Source organism: Ranitomeya imitator, chromosome 3, assembly GCF_032444005.1.
Source record: "Ranitomeya imitator isolate aRanImi1 chromosome 3, aRanImi1.pri, whole genome shotgun sequence".
Taxonomy (NCBI): Eukaryota; Metazoa; Chordata; class Amphibia; order Anura; family Dendrobatidae; genus Ranitomeya; species Ranitomeya imitator.
This window is the reverse complement of record NC_091284.1, coordinates 839642294-839666066: the sequence shown is the minus strand read 5'-3', so window position 1 is coordinate 839666066 and position 23773 is coordinate 839642294. Positions and strand designations below refer to the sequence as shown.

General features: G+C 44.2%; 1 protein-coding gene across 1 annotated transcript; it reads left to right on the top strand.

The window, feature by feature from the left end:
• Positions 1–21751: 21751 nt before the first annotated feature.
• On the top strand, positions 21752–22841 carry LOC138671847 (olfactory receptor 52K1-like). The gene has a single exon (XM_069759978.1). It carries the CDS (start codon positions 21861–21863, stop codon positions 22839–22841), a length of 981 nt encoding a protein of 326 aa, XP_069616079.1. The 5' UTR covers positions 21752–21860.
• The last annotated feature ends 932 nt before the right edge of the window (positions 22842–23773 follow it).

The following is a 23773-nucleotide window of genomic DNA, read 5'->3' as shown; positions in this document are numbered from 1 at the left end:
TTGCAATGTTGCGGTCAAGGAAAGCACGGATCCGGGAAATATTTTTGAGTTTGAGACGACAGGAGGAGGCAAGGGCTTGGATATGTGGCTTGAAAGAGAGGGCAGAGTCGAGGATCACCCCGAGGCACCGGGCGTGTGGGACTGGGGATAGTGAGCAGCCATTGACATTGATGGATAGATGTGGTGGAGGGGTAGAGTGAGATGGGGGAAACATGATGAATTCTGTTTTGTCCATGTTCAGTTGTAGAAAGCGAGCAGAAAAGAAGGCTGAAATGGCAGACAGACAGTGCGGGATTTTGGTAAGCAAGGAGGAGAGGTCAGGTCCGGAGAGGTAGATCTGCGTGTCGTCGGCGTAGAGATGGTACTGCATACCGTGGGATTCTATGAGCTGTCCCAGGCCGAAAGTGTAGATGGAGAAGAGTAGGGGTCCTAGAACAGAGCCTTGAAGAACACTGACTGACAAGGGGCGAGGTGAGGAGGTGGTGTGGGGGAGGGAGACACTGAATGTTCGGTCTGTCAGATATGACGAGATCCAGGAAAGGGCCAAGTCTGTGATGCCAAGGGATGAGAGGATTTGTAGCAAAAGGGAGTGGTCTACAGTGTCAAAGGCAGAAGACAAGTCCAGGAGAAGGAGGACAGAGTAGTGTCGCTTGCTCCTGGCAGTTAGTAGGTCATTGGTGACTTTAGTTAGGGCAGTTTCAGTTGAGTGATGGGAACGGAAGTCTGATTGTAACCGATCAAAGAGGGAGCAGGAGGAGAAGTGGGAGGACAGTTCAAGATGGACGTGTTGCTCCAGCAATTTGGAGGCATAAGGGAGAAGAGATATCGGGCGATAGCTAGACACAGAGGATGGGTCGAGGGAGGGCTTTTTGAGGATGGGTGTGATCTTGGCATGCTTGAAGGATGAGGGAAAGACACCTGTTGTGAGTGAGAGGTTGAAGAGGTGCGTTAGGGTTGGGATGAAGACCGTGGAAAGGTTAGGGATGAGGTGGGATGGGAGCGGGTCAAGCGTGCAGGTGGTGAGGTGTGATCTTGACAGGAGGGTGGAGAGCTGATCTTCTGTCATGGTGGAGAAGCTGGTTTTGGAGGAGCAGGGTTGAGCAGCTAAGAGGGGCAGTGGGCGCTGTGGGCCAAAGCTTTTTCTGATCGTATCGATCTTCTGTTTAAAGAAAGAGGCGAAGTCATCAGCAGAAATGAGGGGGGAGGGAGGAGGTGCTGGGGGACGGAGTAGAGAATTGAAAGTGTTGAAAAGCTGTTTAGGGTTGTGGGACAGGGAGGATATGAGGGATGAGAAGTAAGTTTGTTTTGCGGCAGTGAGCGCAGACTTGAAGCTGGCGAGGGACTGCTTGTATGCAGTGAAGTGGTCGGCAGAGTGGGATCGCTTCCATCTCCGCTCAGCAATCCTGGAAGCCCGTCTCAATTCTTTGGTCAGGCTGGTCAGCCAGGGCTGCCTGTTAATTGTACGAGTTTTACTATGCATGAGTGGGGCGGCCGAATCGAGTGTTGCTGTTATTGTGGTGTTATAAAAAGTGGCAGCAGCATCTGTGTCATGAAGGGAGGCTATGTCTGTGAGAGGGAGAAGGGACTCAGAGAGTGATTGTAAGTTGAGATGTTTGAGATTTCTGCGAGGGTGAGTGAGTTTGTGGAGTGGGGGTTGCACACTAGGAGAGGAGAGGGACGAGAATGTCAGTAGGTTGTGGTCAGACAGGGGGAGGGGTGTGTTAGTGAGATTAGTAAGGGAGCAGAGGCGGGTGAAGATGAGGTCCAGCGTATAATGTGTATTAGTGCCAGCTGTGTACTATTAAAAACTCTATAGGACAACTCCTTAATACAGTGACCATCTATTGTAAATTATCATACCTTTGGAGAGACATATCCATTAATGGAGGAAGCAGCGTGTGGTCAGCGTACCACTACTACTACTGCGCATGTCAAAGCGCTACTACGTGCATCACGATCACATGTCCTGTAGGAGGCCAATCAGAAACGCTACTATGTGTCTGGCGTCATGCGCCTGCGCATTAGCGCTCGACACTTTCCTCTTAGTTGGGGAATCATATACTATCACTGCAGCTGCTGCGCATGTCATAGCGCTTCTACGTACTACACACTCACATGTCATGTGGGAAGCCAATCCGGAACGCTGCTTTGCGTTTGGCGTCATGCGCACTAGCGCTCCACACTTCCATCTTGGTTGGGGAATCATATCCGTGACTCTATAGTAAACCAGCGCATGCGCAGTAGCTTTTTCAAAGGCCTCGATCACAGCCGGGCTTACTGGTGGTATAAAATTACTCCCTTTTCTCAATTGTACACCATTCAGGTCAAATTCACTTGTTTTAATTTTTTTACTGCTATCTTTGTCAATAAACCACTCCCTTAATTTTATCTGTCTAAAAAACCGTTCTAGGTCTAATTGCAGTTCGAACCAGTCTATATGTCAACAAGGGCTAAAGCTTAATCCTTTACTTAACACAGAAACCTGCATGTCCGTCAATACCTTTTTGGAGATATTTACTATGAGTTCTGTTCCCTCCTTCTGAGGTTCAACGTCTTTTGTGGTTGAGTTTTGATTTTTCTGATTTCTTTTTGCTTACGGTGCTGGCGCTTGCCTCCACGTCTTTTTCTTCCTCTGGAATTTGTTAAAATTATTCATTATTAAAAATTATTAAAAATTATACAATTCATTCATATTTGAAAAGAGTTTGTTGTATCATATGCACATGGATGATGGGAGGCCAATTAATAAATATTCTAAGATTATCCCCTTGCTCCGGTATGTTTTTTGTTATTATAGATAGGGTGGCCAGAAGGGGCTAGTTGCAATATGATTACTGGTGTATTTCAGTATTTTAAACCACTTGTGTTCATACTAGCCAGGACTAGAGTGCTACTGCTATACAGGGGTCATGAACGGTGGCGCTTTGCCCGGAAGGGTGAAGCGCACCCTCTGGACACTGTATGAGTACCAGGTGGAGGTCTGAATTAAGACATTCTCTGGTGGGTCAAAGCAGGAGTAGGCACTATTCACATAAGTCCATATGGCAAACAAGGAGGAGTGTTGCCTCTATGAACTGTGAGGTGGTAAACTGAATCAGCCGGGTATTGTATAAATAATTATAATGTATATGTATAAGGAACAGATCGCAGCTATAGGCGCTACTGCGCATGCGCTGGTTTACTATAGAGTCACGGATATGATTCCCCAACCAAGATGGAAGTGTGGAGCGCTAGTGCGCATGACGCCAAACGCAAAGCAGCGTTCCGGATTGGCTTCCCACATGACATGTGAGTGTGTAGTACGTAGAAGCGCTATGACATGCGCAGCAGCTGCAGTGATAGTATATGATTCCCCAACTAAGAGGAAAGTGTCAAGCGCTAATGCGCAGGCGCATGACGCCAGACACATAGTAGCGTTTCTGATTGGCCTCCTACAGGACATGTGATCGTGATGCACGTAGTAGCGCTTTGACATGCGCAGTAGTAGTAGTGGTACGCTGACCACACGCTGCTTCCTCCATTAATGGATATGTCTCTCCAAAGGTATGATAATTTACAATAGATGGTCACTGTATTAAGGAGTTGTCCTATAGAGTGTTTAATAGTACACAGCTGGCACTAATACACTTTATATTGTAATTATATGTAAATTTATGAGGTTCATTGATTGGCTGCACTTAGGGGATGGTAGAGTTATGTCCCTCTATATATATGTGTAAAAAAGGTTTGTTCACTGCTTGAGAAAGGCTCAGTTGTAGCCGAAACATTGCATGGAGATGTGGGCTCAATAAACGCCTGCATATTGCCTTTAAGAATATGGAATGCTGCCTGATTTTGTGATCTATCTGGATTAATAACAACCATTGGACGGGTTGTTTGGGCTTTGCACCCGAAGATAAGTATAGGATCTGTGCTGTTCCATTTTTTTCTATTATATATATATATGTGACGCCCAGGAGACCGGGGTACCCAGCACCGGACCAATGGGGTCTGTCTCTTGAGGAGGATGTCACGGGTGGCTTGACCCGGTGCTGTGGCCTCAGGCAATGCACTGTGTAAGGGGTATCATGAGGGAACAGGCACTTACTTGATCAGCAGCAGGTTCTCCCAGCGATGATGATCCTGATCCTGGATAGATGGCTATTGTCCAAATGAAAGACTGAGGCACTGAAACGTTTAACCAGTTTACTTCAACAAAAAGGGATTTACAATCCAGTCCTGTCACCGGGGTCTGTATGGGAACTCTGAGTTACTTTGACCCTGCCGGGGTCTTCGCCTCTTATTGTGCGCAATTTCTGTGTGGCCCTGCTGCTGTATGTGAACTGGCTGCCGGCCCAATCTGTCCCCTCCGGGTCCTGGTTCGACGGGCAACCCGAGTCCTTTTATCGGTTTACCCCCTCTGGGAGTACCGCTGAACTCTGTGTCTGTTGCTGCGTCCGGCCCTAGTGAAGCTGATATCAACTCACGTTTTTCCGGTTGCTGTATTATATATAATGAATACAGCCATGGATCCGGTATCCGTCTTTGCGCCTGTTCTGGGTAGTGATTAATGCTACCCGGTTCTCACAATGTCCTTTTTCTCTGTCCCTCTTCTCCTCAGGCCGGTGATTTAGGCCTGGTAACAGTCACAGGGCTGTTAGAGATTCAACTGTATGACCTCTCACTTTCAGCTCCTTGGCCCAACTGCCATTTCTTCTCTCAGACCAGAATGGATCAAGGGGAGTCTCTGGAGCTCCCCCTTCTGGCCGGAGGTGGTAGTGCAGTCTTGCTATTTTAGTATTTGTACTTACTGTCAGTAACTATTTTTGTGGCAAATACCCCTAGGGGTGCCACATTCCCCCTTAGTTAAGAACAGTACTCCGGGACTGTGGGACAATAACATTTTGAAATAACAATTAATATGTACAGAGTCTTAAAAATGAAAAGTTACAAAAACCACTCAAGGAAACAAAAATAGAGTTCTGTAAAAAGTCACTTCAAATAGCGTCCATTAATACAGTTCTATCCTTGAAGGTATTAGGAAAGGCACTGTACTTAGTGTCCAGGAATTTAGTTCCATTTTTCCAACGGAGTTATCAATATAAAGTCTAAAGAAAGTTCAAAAAGAGCAAAAAGCAAAGTTCAAAAAGCAGTCTTTCCGGAGCTTTGATTTAGTGCCTCCGGGCTGATAAAAAGTTCAAGAATATGCAAGAAGTTCATACAGACAAGTCTCTGTAGGCACTGGGCTTAAACGTTGCAGACTGATAACAATGACTATACTACATTTTCTGTTTAACTATATACGGCATAACATATATACAATTCACATTATGAGCTTTTTAGTTGGTAATTTGCATACCTGGCCGGTAATTGACCCTGGGTACTACGCTGTGATCTACGTAATAGCGGTGTCTCTTCATGTGGTGTACTACTGTCTACTGCGGATGTAGTATCTGCCCGCTCTGCTAAAGATAATGCCACGACTATGGAGTTGGCAAGTCCACCGTGAATGGGATTACTCTGACCAGGAATCTGTTCTTCCTGGCCTGGAACCTCCTGTAGTACGGGGTCAGCCTCTTCCTGTCTTGGGACTTCTGGTATTGGGTTCGGTGTTGGGTAAAAGGCCACCATGGGAACCACTACTGCACCATGGTATGTTAGTAGGGTTTTGGGAAAGTCTCCTATACAGGTGTGATACACTTCCTCTTCTTTTTCCTTTACTGGTTGAACCTGTATGGGTTGAATAACTTCTGGTTCTGGCTGGACAACGTCTGGCTCTTTCAATGCTTCCGGACATAATTTAAGATTGTCTCTTGACACTAGTACAGATGTTAAGCCTCCGTTTTTGCTAATGAGACACATTTTAGGATTATCCACTCTTGTTGGTAAAACTGTGTAGGGTACGGCTTCCCACTGATTGTCCAGTTTATTGGTTCGACGATTTCTCTTGAGCACTTGGTCACCCGGTCTTAATGGGGTCGCTAGAGCATTCTGGTTGAAAGTTCGCTCTTGTCTTTCTCTAGTTTGCTGAAGGCTTCTTTCCACACTCTCTTGCACTTGGTGATACTGCTTTTGCCGTATGATATCCCAATTGGAGTCTTGAACTTCTGCGTCTGGTTTCAGAATTCCCATTTCTAGATCGATTGGTAATTGGCCGGGTCTTGCACGCATAAGATAAGCTGGGGTGCAGTTGGTGGAGCTCACCGGGACATGATTATACAGATCCACCAAGTCAGGCAATTTCTCTGGCCATTGATTCCTTTCTGTCTCAGGTAAAGTCTTTAGTAGGTCTATTACAATATGGTTCATCTTCTCGCATAAGCCGTTTGTTTGTGGATGATAGGCCGGATCTTTTTGCAACCATACATATTACAGAATTCTCTGAAGATCTCTGATTCAAAGGCTGTACCTTGGTCGGTGAGAACCTGTTCCGGATATCCATGGGGTCTACAAAAGTACGTTTGGAAAGCTTTGGCTGCTGTTTTTGCTGTCAGATCTTTTACGGGTACTACTACCAAGAAACGTGAATAATGGTCCACGATGGTCAAGGCATAGACATAGCCGGACCGGCTTGGTGTCAACTTCACGTGGTCCATGGCTACAAGTTCAAGTGGTTGTTTGGTGATTATGGGCTGCAGTGGTGCTCTTTGGTTCTTTTGATCGTTTCTTCTGAGGTTGCACGGGCCACAATTTCTGCACCACTGTTCGATTGATTTTCTCATCCCGACCCAATAAAATCTTTCTCTTAGAAGTACTTCTAACTTTTTCCAACCGAAGTGACCAGCACCATTATGGTAAGCTTCGAGGACCATCTTCACATCTTGTTTAGGCACAATAATCTGCCAAACCAATTCATGTGTTTTTGGATTGGTGTATCTTCTACAGAGCTTCCCTTGATACAGGAACATTTTGCCTCTCTCTTTCCAGAGTTGATGCGTCTCTTCTGGGGCATCCTCATCGGGATATGCACTTTGCTCAGTCAACAGTTCCTTCACCAACTTCACAGCCGGATTGCTGTCTTGGGTGTCAGCCCATCTATGGTGTGCTAACGGATTAAAATTCACCTCTTGTTGTTTCTGATAGGTACTTGACTGATGATGTTTTGCCTTGGGACGATGGAAGGCTGGTAGTTCAATTTCTTCAAGCTCCCCCGTTTCCTCTTCTACATCTCTCAAGTGTGGCATCCGGCATTTCCATTCTTGCGACCTGCTCGATACTTGATTATGAAGTTGTAATTAGATAACCGGGCTATCCATCGCTGTTCTAACGCACCTAATTTGGCTGTGTCCAGGTGGGTCAACGGATTGTTGTCAGTATAGACAATTAATTCTGCAGCGGCCAGATAGTGTTTGAAACGCTCCGTCACAGCCCAAACTACTGCCAGTAGTTCCAATTTGAAGGAGCTGTAATTTTCTGAATTTCTTTCAGTAGGCCGGAGCTTTCTACTTGCAAAGGCGATGACTTTCTCCCGACCTTCTTGCTTTTTTGACAGCACCGCTCCTAGTCCCATATTACTGGCATCGGTGTAGAGGATGAAAGGTTTATGGTAATCTGGGTATGCCAGAACCTCTTCTCCAGTTAGTGCCTTCTTTAGTTGTTCAAAGGAGTCTTCCCTTTCGTCGTTCCACTGAAAAGGAGGGTTTCGGTTTGAAGGTTTCTTCGTCTGCCCTACCAAGGTGTCTTGCAAGGGTGCTGCCAACTTGGTAAATCCTTTTATAAATCTGCGATAGTAACCCACCAATCCCAGGAATTGTCTCACTTCTTTTGCGCTGGTAGGTCTTGGCCAATCCCTTATGGCGCTTATTTTCTCGGGATCTGGTGCTACTCCCTCCGAACTCACGATGTGTCCCAGGTACTGTACCTTTGGCTTGAGAAGGTGACATTTGGATGGCTTGACTTTCATGCCATACCTGGATAAGGCTTCGAACACTTCTGCCAGGTCTATTAAGTGTTGTTCGTAAGTCTTAGAGTAGACGATCACATCATCTAGGTACAGGAGGACGGTCTCGAAGTTCTTGTGTCCGAGGCAGCATTCCATCAGCCGCTGGAAGGTACCGGATGCGTTGCAGAGTCCGAACGGCATGCGATTAAATTCACATAGACCCATTGGTGTGGTGAATGCCGTCTTTTCCTTATCTCTCTCAGCCACAGGGACTTGCCAATACCCGCTTGTTAAGTCTAAGGTGGAAAAATAATTAGCAGATTTCAAAGCAGTTAAGGACTCTTCTATCCTAGGCAAGGGGTAGGCGTCTTTATGGGTGATGTTATTAATCTTCCGGTAGTCTACGCACATTCTCATGGTTCCGTCCTTTTTTTTGACAATCACTAGAGGGGCCGCCCAGGGGCTACAGCTGTCTCTTATTACCCCAGCCTGTTTCATTTCCCTCAGCATATCTTTTGCACATTGATAGTGAGCGGGCGGTATGGGTCTATATCTTTCTTTTATTGGGGGATGGTCACCTGTGGGGATTGTGTGTTCTACCCCTTCTATCCGTCCGAAGTCCAATGGGTGTTTACTGAAGACTTGTTCATATTCCGTCACTAGCCTATACACCCCTTGTTTTTGATGGGTAGGTGTTGAATTTATGCCCACGTGTAGCTGTTGGCACCAATCCTCCAATTCTCCATCTGAGCCATTGCCTTCCACCTGACAGGTTGGTTCTAAGGGCTCAATGGTTGTGATGGCATTGTTGTCAACAGTATATAGCTTTGCCATTGTAGCATACCTTGGCAAAGTGACCTCTTCCTCTCCACAGTTCAAAAGTCGTACCGGTACTCGTCCCCGGTGTACCTCGACTATCCCTCGTGCTGTGAGTATAGTGGGCCTGCTGTCGGTGTACACTGGTTCTATTAAGGCTTGATAATCTCGTCCCTTAGTACCAATGGCTGCTCTACACCATACCAGCATTTCTGTTTTTGGTGGGATTACAATAGACGTTGGATCACTTACCCTCACACTGCCGATTTCTCCACCTGCAACTTCTACCTGTTGCCTTAACATCAATACTTTTATTTCCCTCCGGAGAACTCTCTGCTGGCAGGATTGGGCAGTTTCAGCAATTTGCTGTAAGACAGAAATGACTTCGGAAAAGCAGTTCTCTAACACATTCATTCCTATCAATACAGTTGGTTCACAGTTCCGCCGGTCAACATCAACAACAATTATACCCTGTTTCTTCAGTTCTACTTTACCAATCTTTATGGTCATCTCCCTGAATCCTAGTTTCGGTACCAACTTACCATTACTGGCCCATATATCTAGTTCAACATCAGAGGGCCCTTTATCAATATTTGCATCAGCCCAGTACCTCTTATAAAGGATATACGGTATAGATGAAATCTGGGAACCTGTGTCCAGCAAAGCGTTGAGGGGCATTCCGTCCAGCACGATAGGGATAATGGGTCGTCCTCCGATGTACCTGTCGTGCCAGGGTGTTGGGCCTTGAAAGTTCATCCCTGCGAAGCGGCCCGCATTCCCAGGGGATTCCCGTTTAAATCACAATCTCGTGCAAAGTGGCCCGGCTGCTGGCAACGGCGGCAAATGGGCTGTCCATCCGGTTGGTAGCGGTCGCGGGGTCGTCCTCTCCATGTCCGGTATCTCCGGGGTCTCATCCATGGAACATCCTCTCTACAGTTTGACAACTCCATCTTGTGTCCTCTCATCTCCTGCATGGTTTTAGCCATTGAAGCAACAACATCAGCTAAAGAGTCAAGCTTTTGTTGAAGAGCCTCATTAGTACTGGGCCCCAGGGGCTTAGCAATGGCCCCAGACATAGCTGATGTCACCTGCACTCCCTGTTGTTGAGGTGCCTCTGCCATGGGTTGCGCAGGCTCCTGATCCCGAGGTGCCTCTGCCAGCTGGAGACGTATAGCGCTCTCCTTTAATTGGGCAAATGTCAATTCAGGGTTCTTAAAAACAAGCATGCTCACATGCCCCCGGTGAGAAGGGGTGTAGAGTCCCTCAATAAATTGATCTCTTAGCAGTTTATCCGCTCCGGTGTTAAAAATGGGTTCAGCCAGTGTAAGTGATTTAAGGGCTTCCTGCAGGTTTAAGGCAAAGTCTCTCACGCCCTCATTAGCTTTTTGTTTGCAATTAAAGAATCGTACTTTAGCTTTGCTGCTGGCCGTGGTTTCAAATGTAGCTTTTAATCCAGCAAATATGCGTTCAACAGTGCCTTTTAGATCAGCTGCCCATGCTGTGACTTCTCGCTTAGCATGGCCACTTAACTGCATCATCAGGAGACTAACACGCTGAACTTCACCCACAGGGAACATGTCAAAATGGGCCAGCATCTTTTCTCTGAAATCGTCAAGGGTATTAGGCTCACCTTCATACATTGGAAGCCACGGGCCACCCGGGGTATATGGCATCAGCACCGGCATGATGGGCGCCACTCCTTGCACCGCTGCGCTGCCGGACTCTCTATTGACACTCTGTCTTTCAGCTGCATTAGCGTTGCCGGGTGCTGCGGCGTCTCCGTGCTGCGACATACTGTGCCCCCTTAGTTAATCCGGACCCTTCCGGTCCTCCGCTTCCGTCGGGATAGTGTAGATTCGTTCCGCTGTGCAGCAGGATTGGTTTTCCCCTTGCTCTGATGTCAGAGCGCTCAGCTTGGTGCCGCCCACAATGACACGCCCCCTGCTTCTCCCGCCCACCGCGCTCTGTAATGGCGGATTCTGAAGTTTTTCAGTTAGACTGGGGCTCAGGTGATGGCGTAGCTCAATTAACAGTCTCGTGCCTAACGGTTATGAAGTGATTACCTCAGGGGATGGCGGCCATCTTTACTCCATTATAACCAATGGGGAAAAGTCACTTTCAATAGTTTTCAATGGGGAATGGATTTTTCTTTAATAAAGTCAATTTTCAAGATTTTTCATCCCAGTTTTCACAGTTTTGGGCTCCAATCACGGCACACAATACCCGGTATATGGGCTGGCTAGATCCTGTTCGTGACGCCAATTGTGACGCCCAGGAGACCGGGATACCCAGCACCGGACCAATGGAGTCTGTCTCTTGAGGGGGATGTCACGGGTGGCTTGACCCGGTGCTGTGGCCTCAGGCAATGCACAGTGTAAAGGGTATCGTGAGGGGACAGGCACTTACTTGATCAGCAGCAGGTTCTCCCAGCGATGATGATCTCGATCCTGGATAGATGGCTATTGTCCAAATGAAAGACTGAGGCACTGAAACGTTTAACCAGTTTACTTCAACAAAAAGGGATTTACAATCCAGTCCTGTCACCGGGGTCTGTATGGGAACTCTGAGTTACTTTGACCCTGCCGGGGTCTTCGCCTCTTATTGTGCGCAATTTCTGTGTGGCCCTGCTGCTGTATGTGAACTGGCTGCCGGCCCAATCTGTCCCCTCCGGGTCCTGGTTCGACGGGCAACCCGAGTCCTTTTATCGGCTTACCCCCTCCAGGAGTACCGCTGAACTCTGTGTCTGTTGCTGCGTCCGGCCCTAGTGAAGCTGATATCACCTCACGTTTTTCCGGTTGCTGTATTATATATAATGAATACAGCCACGGATCCGGTATCCGTCTTTGCGCCTGTTCTGGGTAGTGATTAATGCTACCCGGTTCTCACAATGTCCTTTTTCTCTGTCCCTCTTCTCCTCAGGCCGGTGATTTAGGCCTGGTAACAGTCACAGGGCTGTTAGAGATTCAACTGTATGACCTCTCACTTTCAGCTCCTTGGCCCAACTGCCATTTCTTCTCTCAGACCAGAATGGATCAAGGGGAGTCTCTGGAGCTCCCCCTTCTGGCCGGAGGTGGTAGTGCAGTCTTGCTATTTTAGTATTTGTACTTACTGTCAGTAACTATTTTTGTGGCAAATACCCCTAGGGGTGCCACATTTATATATATATATATATGTCAGTGAGACACATATATATATATATTTATATTTCATATAGCGCTAGATAGCAGAATAGCCGGTAATTCAATTACCGGCTTTTGCTCTCTCCTTCCCAAACCTGACAGGATATGAGACCTGGTCACATACAGTAAACCATCTCATATCCCTTTTTTTATTACATATTCCTCATTAGTAATGTTACAAGTGTCTGTGTGTAAAATTTGGCCGTTCTAGCTCTTAAAATAAAGGGTTAAATCACGGAAAAAATTGAGTGGGCTCCCGCGCAATTTTCTCCGCCAGAGTAGTAAAGCCAGTGACTGAGGGCAGATATTAATAGCCTGGAGAGGGTCCACGGTTATTGCCCCCCCCCCGGCTAAAAATATCTGCCCCCAGCCACCCCAGAAAAGGCACATCTGGAAGATGCGCCTATTCTGGCACTTGGCCACTCTCTTCCCACTCCCGTGTAGCGGTGGGATATGGGGTAATGAAGGGTTAATGCCACCTTGCTATTGTAAGGTGACATTAAGCCAGATTAATAATGGAGAGGCGTCAATTATGACACCTATCCATTATTAATCCAATACTAGTAAAGGGTTAAAAAATACACACACATTAGGAAAAAAGTATTTTATTGAACTCAAGACACAGGGTGTTGTAATAGTTTATTATACGCTCAATCCAATTGAAGACCTTTGTCACCTGAAACAAAGTTAAAATAAAAAATCAACAATATCCCATACCTTCCGTCGTTCAGTCTTGTCCCACGATGTAAATCCATCTGAAGGGGTTAAATAATTTTACAAGCAGGAGCCTGCTAATGCAGCCGCCCCTGCCTGTAAAAACTCGGGGAATGAATGGAAAGCAGGGGAACGCAGCTACCTAGACTTGCGGTTCTGCGCCCCCTGCTGGCATAACCTCAGATGAACTCGAGCGTGGGAATTTTTCTGAATATTTTCTCACGCTAGAGAAAACTATTAGGCCGGCGTCACACACAGCGTAAAACAATACGGTCGGTATATTACGGCCGTAATACGCTGAAAAGTCCCGAAAAAAGTGGTCCGTAGCTCCTCCGTAGGCAGGGTGTGTCACCGTTTTTTGCGCATGGCATCCTCCGTATGTAATCCGTATGGCATCCGTACTGCGTGGTTTTCTCGCAGGCTAGCAAAACCAACATACCGCTATAGAAGTGATCCATGTGTCCCAAAAAGAAAAGAAAATATATATATACTGTCTATATATATATATATATATATATATATATATATATATATATATATATGTCAGTAGACACATATATTAGAGAGAAAAGCCGGTAATTCAGTGCGGTGTACAGTAAAATCACACTGACAGCTTACAGTAGAATAGGTAGAATAAATGTGTACACATAGAATAGGTATATATATATATATATATGTCAGTGAGACACATATATGTATATATATTAATATTTATTCCAGCGCTAGACAGCTTGAAAGCCGGTAATTCAATTACCGGCTTTTTCCTTCTCCTTCCTAAAACCCGACATGATTTGAGACATGGTTTACATACAGTAAACCATGTCTTCTCTCCATTTTTTTTGCAGATTCCACACTACTAATGTCAGTAGTGTGTATCTGCAAAATTTGGCCGTTCTAGCTCTTAAAATAAAGGGTTAAATGGCGGAAAAAATTGGCGTGGGCTCCCGCGCAATTTTCTCCGCCAGAGTAGTAAAGCCAGTGACTGAGGGCAGATATTAATAGCCTGGAGAGGGTCCACGGTTATTGGCCCCCCCCTGGCTAAAAATATCTGCCCCCAGCCACCCCAGAAAAGGCACATCTGGAAGATGCGCCTATTCTGGCACTTGGCCACTCTCTTCCCATTCCCGTGTAGCGGTGGGATATGGGGTAATGAAGGGTTAATGCCACCTTGCTATTGTAAGGTGACATTAAGCCTAATTAATAATGGAGAGGCGTCAATTATGACACCTATCCATTATTAATCCAATACTAGTAAAGGGTTAAATAAAACACAAACACATTTTTTAAAATTATTTTAATGAAATAAAAACAATGGTTGTTGCAGTATTTTATTCAACGCCCAATCCAGTCACTGAAGACCCTCGTTCTGTGAGTAAAAAAACATAATAAACCAACAATATACTTACCCTCCGCAGATCTGTAACGTCCAACGATGTAAATCCTTCTGAAGGGGTTAAAACATTTTGCAGCAAGGAGCTGTGCTAATGCAGGCTGCTCCTCGCTGCAAAACCCCAGGGAATGAGGCTAAAAATAGATCAATGATCTATATTTAGCTTCATTTGCGGTGAGGCGCCCTCTGCTGGCTGTTCATAGATCGTGGGAAATTACCTAGAAAGCTCCCTGGCTTTCTAGGTAATTTCCCATCTTCCAGATGTGCCTTTTCTGGGGTGGCTGGGGGCAGATATTTTTAGCCAGGGGGGGGCCAATAACCGTGGACCCTCTCCAGGCTATTAATATCTGCCCTCAGTCACTGGCTTTACTACTCTGGCGGAGAAAATTGCGCGGGAGCCCACGCCAATTTTTTCCGCCATTTAACCCTTTATTTTAAGAGCTAGAACGGCCAAATTTTGCAGATACACACTACTGACATTAGTAGTGTGGAATCTGCAAAAAAAATGGAGAGAAGACATGGTTTACTGTATGTAAACCATGTCTCAAATCATGTCGGGTTTTAGGAAGGAGAAGGAAAAAGCCGGTAATTGAATTACCGGCTTTCAAGCTGTCTAGCGCTGGAATAAATATTAATATATATACATATATGTGTCTCACTGACATATATATATATATATACCTATTCTATGTGTACACATTTATTCTACCTATTCTACTGTAAGCTGTCAGTGTGATTTTACTGTACACCGCACTGAATTACCGGCTTTTCTCTCTAACAGCGCTGCGTATTTCTCGCAAGTCACACTGCTTGTCCGTGTGTAATCCGTATTTTTCACGCTTTCATAGACTTTCATTGGCGTATTTCTTGCGCAGTACGGTGACAAACGCAGCATGCTGCGATTTTGTACGGCCGTAGAAAGCCGTATAATACTGATCAGTAAAATACGGCAAATAGGAGCAGGGGCATAGAGAATAATTGTGCCGTATTTTTTGCGAGTTTTACGGACGTAGATTCTGCGCTCTTACGTCCGTAAAACTCGCATGTGTGACGGCGGCCTTACAACACCATGTGTCTTGATTTCAATAAAATACTTTTTTCCTAATGTGTGTGTGTTTTTTAACCCTTTACTAGTATTGGATTAATAATGGATAGGTGTCTTATTGACGCCTCTCCATTATTAATTAGGCTTAATGTCACCTTACAATAGCAAGGTGGCATTAACCCTTCATTACCCCATATCCCACCGCTACACGGGAGTGTGAAGAGAGTGGCCAAGTGCCAGAATAGGCGCATCTTCCAGATGTGCCTTTTCTGGGGTGGCTGGGGGCAGATGTTTTTAGCCAGGGGGGGGGCCAATAACCATGGACCCTCTCCAGGCTATTAATATCTGCCCTCAGTCACTGGCTCTACTACTCTGGCGGAGAAAATTGCGCGGGAGCCCAATCAATTTTTTTCCATGATTTAACCCTTTATTTTAACAGCTAGAGCCCCCAAATGTTGCACATACACACTACTAACATTAGTAGTGAGGAATATGCAAAAATATAAGGGATATGAGATGGTTTACTGTATGTAATCAGGTCTCATATCATGTCGGGTTGGGGAAGGAGATAGGAAAAGCCGACATTTGAATTACCGGCTTTTTTCCTATCTAGCCCTGTATGAAATATACATATATATATATACATATATGTGTCTCACTGACATATACATATAGACTTTATATATGTTTTCATGAATATTTGAGCCCATGGATCCATTGTATGTCCGTTTTGCAAGCCGGAGAGAAAATCTCGCAGTACGGATGCCATATGGATTACATACGGAGGATGACATGCGCAAAATATGCTGACACACCCTGCCCATGGATGACATACGGATCACTATTTTGGAACATTTCTGCGTATTACGGCCGTAAAAAAACAGACCGTATTTTCATACGCCGAGTGTGACACCGGCCTCACACATTGGGGTTTTCCCAACTGAATTGGAAAACTGCTGCATTTTTAACACTTCGGCCTGTCAATTTTTGTCAGTGTTTTTCACCAATAGAAATCAATGAGTAAGTGCAAAAATGCAGCAAAAAATGCAGGTGTCAGGTTTTGCTGCATTTTTGGTGCAAAAAACAAAGGATGTTGCATCATATTTGTTTGGGGAGGACTAAGCAATCAGCATGCACGACATAATAAATACGCAGCAAAAATACAGCAAAACCTTTTGTGAGCAGCTTCTTTACTGCAAACAGAACAGGTTTTGCCTGCAGAAAAAAACGCAACATGTGAACATAGCCTAAAAACACAACGTGTGAACACAGCCGAAAAACAACGGGTGAACACAGCCTAAAAACGCAACGTGTGAACACAGCCTAAATACGCAACGTGTGAACACAGCCTAAAAACACAACATGTGAACACAGCCTAAAAACACAAAATGTGAACACAGCCTAAAAACGCAACGTGTGAACACAGCCTAAAAACGCAACGTGTGAACACAGCCTAAAAACGCAACGTGTGAACACAGCCTAAAAAGACAACATGTGGACACAGCCTAAAAACACAACTTGTGAACACAGCCTAAAAATGCAACATGTGAACACAGCCTAAAAACGCAACGTGTGAACACAGCCTAAAAAGACAACATGTGGACACAGCCTAAAAACACAACATGTGAACACAGCCTAAAAACACAACATGTGAACACAGCCTAAAAACGCAACGTGTGAACACAGCCTAAAAACGCAACGTGTGAACGCAGCCTAAAAATGCAACGTGTGAACACAGCCTAAAAACGCAACGTGTGAACACAGCCTAAAAAGACAACATGTGGACACAGCCTAAAAACACAACTTGTGAACACAGCCTAAAAACGCAACATGTGGACATAGCCTAAAAACGCAACTGAGCAAAGATTTAAAAAAATAAATGGAGGAGATCAAGATGCCCAATTGTGCAAAGCGGAGATTTTTTGATGGCCCCGTAGGCATGAATGGGCAAGTGTCGGCAGTGAAGAGGGCAGATCTAACGCCCTCCGTGTTACACTGATCAGTGATCGCTGTCACATGTATCACATGTAGGAAACACGTCCGTAATCATCTGCTGCTGTAATAACGTCTGCTCCACCTGCGGGCTGCGCAGTGCGCTCCTGTCTGCTGAGGTCATACCCGATCATAGTGATCGATTTCATGAGGTCGGAGCGGCTCCCACTGCGGAGTCTAATGAGATCCCGCGGGAGCTGTGGAGGGTATATAATGGGATCTATACAGCGATCTGAGCGAGAGGAAAACTCCGGACAGGAGAGGTGAGAAAATACATTGAAGAGCATGTAGATGTAACTACCAGGAGAGGCCCAGGTTATACCGGCTGTAGATGTATCATTATATACAGGAGATACCCAGGTTATACCGGCTGTACATATATAATTACTGTATATACAGGAGATGCCCAGGTTATACCAGCTGCAGATGTATCATTATATACAGGAGATACCCAGGTTATACCAGCTGTACATATATAATTACTGTATATACAGGAGATGCCCAGGTTATACCGGCTGTATATGTAAAATTATATACAGGAGCTGCCCAGGTTGTACCAGCTGTACATAACTAATTATATACAGGAGATGCCCAGGTTATACCAGCTGCAGATGTATCATTATATACAGGAGATACCCAGGTTATACCAGCTGTACATATATAATTACTGTATATACAGGAGATGCCCAGGTTATACCGGCTGTATATGTAAAATTATATACAGGAGCTGCCCAGGTTGTACCAGCTGTACATAACTAATTATATACAGGGGATGCCCAGGTTATACCAGCTGCAGATGTATCATTATATACAGGAGATACCCAAGTTATACCAGCTGTACATATATATTTACTGTATATACAGGAGATGCCCAGGTTATACCGGCTGAACATATATAATTATATACAGAAGATGCCCAGGTTATACCAGCTGTACATGTATAATTACTGTATATACAGGAGATGCCCAGGTTATACCAGCTGTACATATATAATTATATACAGGAGATGCCCAGGTTATACCAGCTGCAGATGTATCATTATATACAGGAGATACCCAGGTTATACCAGCTGTACATATATAATTACTGTATATACAGGAGATGCCCAGGTTATACTGGCTGTACATATGTAATTATATACAGGAGATGCCCAGGTTATACCAGCTGTACATATATAATTATATACAAGAGATGCCCAGGTTATACCGGCTGTACATATATAATTATATACAGGAGATGCCCAGGTTATACCAGCTGCAGATGTATCATTATATACAGGAGACACCGAGGTTATACCAGCTGTACATATATAATTACTGCATATACAGGAGATGCCCAGGTTATACCGGCTGTACATATATAATTATATGCAGGAGATGCCCAGGTTATACCAGCTGTACATATATAATTATATACAGGAGATGCCCAGGTTATACCAGCTGCAGATGTATCATTATATACAGGAGATACCCAGGTTATACCAGCTGTACATATATAATTACTGCATATACAGGAGATACCCAGGTTATACCAGCTGTACATATATAATTACTGTATATACAGGAGATGCCCAGGTTATACTGGCTGTACATATATAATTATATGCAGGAGATGCCCAGGTTATACCAGCTGTACATATATAATTATATATAGGAGATGCCCAGGTTATACCAGCTGCAGATGTATCATTATATACAGGAGATACCCAGGTTATACCAGCTGTACATATATAATTACTGTATATACAGAAGATGCCCAGGTTATACTGGCTGTACATATGTAATTATATACAGGAGATGCCCAGGTTATACCAGCTGTACATATATAATTATATACAGGAGATGCCCAGGTTATACCGGCTGTACATATATAATTATATACAGGAGATGCCCAGGTTATACCAGCTGTACATATATAATTATATACAGGAGATGCCCAGGTTATACCAGCTGCAGATGTATCATTATATACAGGAGATACCGAGGTTATACCAGCTGTACATATATAATTACTGCATATACAGGAGATGCCCAGGTTATACCGGCTGTACATATATAATTATATGCAGGATATGCCCAGGTTATACCGGCTGTATATGTAAAATTATATACAGGAGCTTCCCAGGTTATACCACCTGTACATATATAATTATATACAGGAGATGCCCAGGTTATACCGGCTGTAGATATATAATTATATACAGGAGATGCCCAGGTTATACCAGCTGTACATATATAATTATATACAGGAGATGCCCAGGTTATACCAGCTGTACACATATAATTATATACAGGAGATGCCCAGGTTATACCGGCTGTATATGTAAAATTATATACAGGAGCTTCCCAGGTTATACCACCTGTACATATATAATTATATACAGGAGATGCCCAGGTTATACCGGCTGTAGATATATAATTATATACAGGAGATGCCCAGGTTATACCAGCTGTACATATATAATTATATACAGGAGATGCCCAGGTTATACCAGCTGTACATGTATAAATATATAGAGGAGATGCCCAGGTTATACCAGCTGTACATATATAATTATATACAGGAGATGCCCAGGTTATACCGGCTGTACATATACAATTATATACAGGAGATGCCCAGGTTATACCGGCTGTACATATATAATTATATACAGGAGATGCCCAGGTCATACTGGCTGTACATATATAGTTATATACAGGAGATGCCCAGGTTATACCAGCTGTACATATATTTATATACAGGAGATGCCCAGGTTATACCGGCTGTACATATATAATTATATACAGGAGATGCCCAGGTTATACCGGCTGTACATATATTTATATACAGGAGATGCCCAGGTTATACCGGCTGTACATATGTAATTGTATACAGGAGATGCCCAGGTTATATCAATATATCCAGGTTATACCAGCTCTACATAAATTATCTACAGAACTTACCAAGTTTACATCAGTTTTTCTTGTATAATTAAACTGTTCTGGCAAAAATTAAGAACAATTAAAAGAACAATTTACATTTTACTCAAAAATATACCTATAAAGAGAAAAATCAGACGAACTGAACATTTTACAGTGGTCTCTTAATTTTTGTGAGAGCTGTATACAAAAGGTACCCAGGTTATACCATCTGTACATATCTACTTATGTAAAGATTGTGCGCTATGTTATACCAGCTGTACATATAAAATATGCACAAGTTATATCAGCTGTAAATACAGTGCAGAGAAAAGGTCTTCAAACCCCGTGAATTTTTTTCATATTACACCCACAAAGTGTATTTTATTGGTATTTTATGTGACACAAACACCAGGTAGCAAATATTTGTGAATAAAATGACACAAGATTTTAGAAATATTGTGAAAATATAAATCTTAGAATTGTGCCGTGCATTTGCATTCACTCCCCTGTAGTCTGACACCCCTAAATAAAATCCTGAGTGACCAATTCCATCCAGAAGTCACATAACTAGTACATTGTGTCCACCTGGGTGTGATTTCTCATTAGGGATCAAACAGCATCATGAAAACCAAGGAACCCACCAGACAGGTCAGGGATAAAGTGGTGGAGAAGAGGAATTCAGGGCTCGGTTATAAAAAGTAGCCCAAGTTCTAAACATCTCATGGAGAACTGTTAAATCCATCACCCAAAAATGTAAGGAGTATGGTGCAACGGCAAATCTACCAAGACATGGCCGTCCACCTAAACTGACATCCCAAGCAAGGGGAGCACTAATTCGAGAAGCCAAGGCCCACGATTACTGCATAGGAGCTGCAGAGATCCGCCGCTCAGTGGGAGAATCTTTCCACAGGACAACTACTAGTCGTATACTCTACAAATGTGGCCTTTATGGAAGAGTGGCAAGAAGACACTTTTGAAAGCAATAAGAAGTTCTGTTTGCAATTTGCGAAAAGCAATGTAGGGGACACAATGAGCATGTGGAGGAAGGGGCTCTGGTCAGATGAGACCAAAGGAGAACTTTAGGGACTAAATGTAAAAAGCTATGTGTGGTGGAAAACTAACACTGCACATCATCCTGAAAAACACCATCCCCACCATCACACATAGTGGTGGCAGCATCATGCTGTGGGGAGGCTTTTCTTCAGCAGGGGCAGGGAAGCTGGTTAGAGTTGATGGGAAGATGGATGGAGCTAAATACAGGGCAATCCTGGAGGAAAACTTGTAAGAGGCTGTAAAAGACTTGACACTGGGTCAATCCTAATGACCCCAAACATCCTGCTGGAGCTACAATGATTGCTTAGATCAGAGCTTATTCCTGTGTGTGAACGGCTCCATCACCGTCCAGACTTACATCCGATTTCAAATCTGTAACAAGACGTGAAAATTACTGATCACAGACGTCTTCATCCAATCTCACTGAGCGAAAGAAAGTGTGCAAAGAACAAGGGGCAAAATGTCACCAGCTGGTAGAGACAGACCCCAAAAGACTGCAGCAATAATTGCAGATTAAGGTGGTCCTACAAATTATTCACTCAAGGGGCTGAATGCAAATGCATCTTACAGTTTTATATTTTAATAATTAGACACCCCTGTATCATTTTCTTAACCGGTCATTAATACTTGTCACTTTGAGCTGGTATCACATAAAGTCCCAATAAAAAACTGTTACGTTATGGGAGTAGAAAGAATTTGGAAAAGTTCATGGGGTATGAAGACATTTTCAAGGCACTGTATATAATTTTTTTCAGTAAATGACCAGGTTATACAAGCATGCTCCATATTACTATGTACTAGACAATGCTTAGGTCATAACATCTGTATTTGCAGCTCTATTATCTTTTTCCCCCTGATTACAGACACTATGATCCGTTCTTCCTCAGATTCAAGGTTGGCGATGATGAGATGGAAGCTTCTGGTCTGAATAAGAACGTATCTTTCACATACACAGAGTTTATTCTTCTCCCATTTCCTGGGGTTACCTTATACCGAAAGATCCTCGTTATCCCATTTTTCATGGCTTACAGTCTAATCCTGGCCCTCAATCTCCTTATTCCGTTCATCATCTGGTGGGAGAGGAACCTTCATGCCCCCATGTACATCCTCATCGGCCTCCTCCTCATCATGAACGTCATCAGCACCACCACCGTCGTCCCCCAGATGTTGCTGAGCTTCTTGGGGCAGAACCGGATCTTTCTGTCCAGCTGCTTTGCTCAAATGTTCTTCGTTTACTCTGCCATCATGTTTAAATCAGTGGTGTTCCTCTTGATGGCCTTCGACCGTTTTGTCGCCATCTGTCACCCGCTACGATACCTCGATATTATCAACAGGAACACATTGCTTCAGTTGTGGATGGCCGGACTCACTCGGAATTGTATCCTTGTATCGCTTGTTGTTTTCTTGGCCTCCAGGGTCCAATACTGTAAGTCCAACCTGATTCAAAACTTTGTGTGTGAGTTTGCAGTGCTCCTCAACTTGGCTTGTGGAGACATCTCGAGGACCCAGTTGGTTGGTCTAATGATAAGGACAGGGGTGACTGTCTCGGATGTCAGCTTACTATTGGTGTGTTACCTGAGGGTTCTCAATGTAGCCCTGAAGATGACCAAGGGAAGTGGTAGACGCAAAGCACTGCGTACATGCGGGATGCATCTGTTAGTGGCTCTTACGGTCTACTCCTGTGGCTTTCTCTCCTTCATCTTCAATAAGGTTGAAGAATCTATTTCTCCTGACTCTCAGAACCTTTCCAGTGTTATCTACTTCCTACTCCCGGCAGCTCTGAACCCCATAATATACGGTTTTGGGGTGAAGGAAATCAAAGACTGTTTGGTGAAGAAATTAATGTCAAATATTTGCGGACAACAGACGTTGGTATCTCACGTTGTTTGATGAGCACATCAAGGTTTGGCCGCCAAGACTGGACTTCTGGTTTTCATCCTGTCAATGACCACTTTTTTATATGTGCGTGTAATATCTTATATGTACATTACTGATTATACTTTTTAGGTGACTTTTTGGTATACATTTATTGATGTAAACATTTTATTCTGGTTTATGACATTTTACCTTTTTCTGTAGGCCATGGTAAATGCAGGTGTGCCAAAACAATGTTGTGTGGGGTACTCTTCGTGAGCCACACTTGCTCACCTTAAAATGCTACAAGTTCATACCTCATCGGAGGCTGAGGATCAGTAACAGTGTTAATCATCCAGTGGAGGGTGCCACTGGGGCCACCAGCCTGAGGACGTGAAGGAAGAGCCTGAAGTGTAAGTGCACCTGGTATACGGATGACTGACAAGTAGAGTTGAGCAGATCGATTTGTGGGTCTCTGGTCCTGCGTGCAAGTGAGTGGTAAATGGCGGCTGGTTGGGAGACCTGCAAATCTCTGACTTCCTGCATCCCCAGTGCGGTGTTTGATTTATCAGGGCTGGTGCAACGTCATCTGTGCGAAGTGTCGTTTGCTTTTACTGTAAAAATGTATTTGTCTTTATCTCATTATTTCTGAAGGTTTTCACTATTCTTTCATCCATGTAACTTATTTTTACACACTTACCTCCATTTAAGGGAACAGTCATTTTTTTCTTTTTGCTTTCATTTTTCCTCCGGCCATAACTTGTTCTTTAGTGGCATATATGTTGTAAGAAAGCAGGAGGTAAGGTCCTGATGGTAGGTATGTGTCACTGAGGTGGTTGGCCTCAGTAACGTACGGTCTGTACCACCAGTAACACTAGGTTACACTAGAGTGTTCATTTCACTGGATTTTGGGTCAGGGATTTAGGAGCAACTAAAAGAGTCTGGGTGGGAAAGGTTGTTCCCATAAT